At 53.0% G+C, this 2,500-nt stretch overlaps 1 protein-coding gene across 2 annotated transcripts in view; it reads right to left on the reverse strand.

The window, feature by feature from the left end:
* Positions 1-2,500, reverse strand: part of kalrna (kalirin RhoGEF kinase a) — a 144,851-nt gene that overhangs the window by 86,181 nt on the left and 56,170 nt on the right. For both annotated transcript variants that reach the window (XM_031557899.2, XM_031557904.2), the window contains exon 3: positions 713-827. In XM_031557899.2, the coding sequence (XP_031413759.1) occupies positions 713-827 (115 nt within the window). The remainder of the gene's footprint in view (positions 1-712; positions 828-2,500) is intronic.

Here is a 2,500-nt window from a genome sequence, read left to right on the forward strand (position 1 = left end):
CCAGGAAGGAGCCAGCACAGGCCTGCACCCTCAAACACGCTGACCTTCCCCTACTCTCCTTCAAAACATGACAACATGAGTAAATCTTGTCAAACAGATTGATTCGGTAAGTTCAGGCCTTGCTGTTAATATTCCGCAAACTGAAGTGATTGGCTGTCAATGGATCAGATGTGGATTAAGACTCTAAAGTCTAGAAGCTTCATGTGATGCAGTTCCATTAAGAATACGTTTTCTTCTCAATCATGCACCTTGTAGAATTTACATCAAGGTTCTGTTAGAAGCGTAGCAATTAGTGTCATGAACCTGTTTTCATTTAGGCTAAAAGCATAGTCGTGGCCGACACCCTCACTCCGAAGCCAATATCCTCCAGGGTGGAGCTGAGCAGCACCTGCACAACCTCTTTCCCCAGAGCACATGCTCATAAATAAGGACCCATCCCACATCGCTGATCTCTGACCAGTACTGCACGTGCCCAAACGTACAAATCACTAATATTTATTATTCAGCCGTACACCTCCCCTTGCTCTCGTAGCTCTGTGTATATTTCACCCGTTACTGTATCTTTTGGAATTTACGTTGACTTGTGAACCCTATGAATTCCTTGCAGATCCGGAGCAGTGGATGAAGATTTCGGTCATTAAGAAATGTCGGGTGGAGTTTAAAGGGATGGTGGAGTTTAAAGGGATGGTGATTGGATGCTGTGACCCCTTACCTGGGCACAGTGGACAGGTAGGTCACCAGCCTGCGCAGCTCCTCGTGCTTTATCCTGTCGTGGTTGCTTCTGGCAGGGAACGTCAAAATGGGGCCTCCTCTTTTGTCCCGACCCCCTGTGGGAAAAGTCAATTATGTTATTTACGCGAGCAGATCCAATGCCGCTCCGAGGCGGTACATTAGCTGGGAAGAGGACAAATAAATAAATAAATATCACACCCTCTACAACTCTCTCTATCCTCCTAATTCATCCTGTCATGTTGTCCTTTAGAAATCAATTAAAAGGCACACGAGCGTCCCATAAAAACAGACCGCGTCTGAGCTACCGTGCCTCTCGCCTCCCAAACCGATGTTTTCAGTCTGGTGGGTTTAGCTTCCCAGGTATGTCCCTGTTTGCTACGTGTTGAGTGAAGCGTGGGCAGATTTGGGTGAACTTAAGTGTGGGGGACTGATTTCTGTAGGGGCCCCAGGGGATGGCAGGGTGCAAGTGCAGACCGAGGGAGCTGGAGCCTTATCGGGGGTGGGGGTTAGGTGTGGGGGGGTGGGTGGAGTGTGTGACTGATCTGAGGCCTGACAGATTCTAGAAGTGCCCGCCACCCTTTGCCTGATGTCTACACTTCCGAGCCTAAACCCCTTCTGATGCCTCCTCCCTCCTCCTCCACGCCTCTCTGCTTCTCCGGCACTCTCTCTCCGCTCTCCTCACGGCTCCACAGTTCTGCATCCCATCTCCATCTCCCCCCCCCCCCCCCCCCCCCTTTGGGGCTTTGGGTGCCGGCCAAGGCTGCACCATGCACAGGCCCTCGCCACCAGATAAAGGAAACTGAGTTACAGCCGAAAACATGCTGATGTATTTTAAGGGGAGAAGGAGGAGGAGGCAGAGAGAGAGAGAGAGAGGCAGAGAGAGAGATAAAAAGAAAAAACTTAATCTCAGATTCATGCCAGACTGCTTCCATCCCAGGGGGAAACCATGGAGGTCCCCTCCGCAACACCCCACCCCACTCTCACCCCCACAGCCTCCCTCTCCCCCTCCCTCCCTTCCTCTGACTAATGACAGTCGTATGTTTAATACCGTAAATGAGCCTCTCTGTTTTCTCCATCGCGTTCGCTCCTTCATGAGCTCCATCCACCATGCCTGCAGCTCCCCGGCCCCACCTCTTCCCTCACCCCACCCAGTTCACTTCACAGAACACTGAAAAGAACCAGCAACAAAGGCAGCCCTGACTCTGAAGTCACCCCCCGCTCAGACAGCACTCCAGCACACTAAAGCACCCCACACGTTTGGCCCTTGTTTACGCTGCTTTCCAACACCGACAGAGCCCCGGCTTTCATCAGGAGGCGCTCGGGCCGGCCTCTCATTGCTCTTACGCATAGGGGGGGGGGGGGGGCCTAGTGCGTCTGACAGGGGGGTGCACACTAGTCTATACAGCAGAAGTACATTCACTTGCATGGACGAGGGGGAAGCAGGGTAAAGTTGATGGATCATTGTACCCCTGCGCTGACATCCCCTAAGCCACTCCATGAGGAGCTGAGCTTACGGAGCCCAGGGGCCTCTCAGGGTCTGGCAGGGGCCTCTGAGTGATGCCGAGAGAGAGATGGACGGATGGCGGAGGGGAAAGTGAGTGAAGCCATGCACAGCCCCATAAACCCACAGGTGATTGATCACGGCATCCATCTCCCTCCCTCTCTGAAAGCAGCACTTGGCCCGCTCACCTGAGTGACATAACACCAGCTCTGCCTCCTCCGCTCATGGGGCCTGAGAGTATGAGGAGGTGAGAAAGATGCCAGGAGG

Source organism: Clupea harengus, chromosome 2 (genome assembly GCF_900700415.2).
Source record: "Clupea harengus chromosome 2, Ch_v2.0.2, whole genome shotgun sequence".
NCBI lineage: Eukaryota > Metazoa > Chordata > Actinopteri > Clupeiformes > Clupeidae > Clupea > Clupea harengus.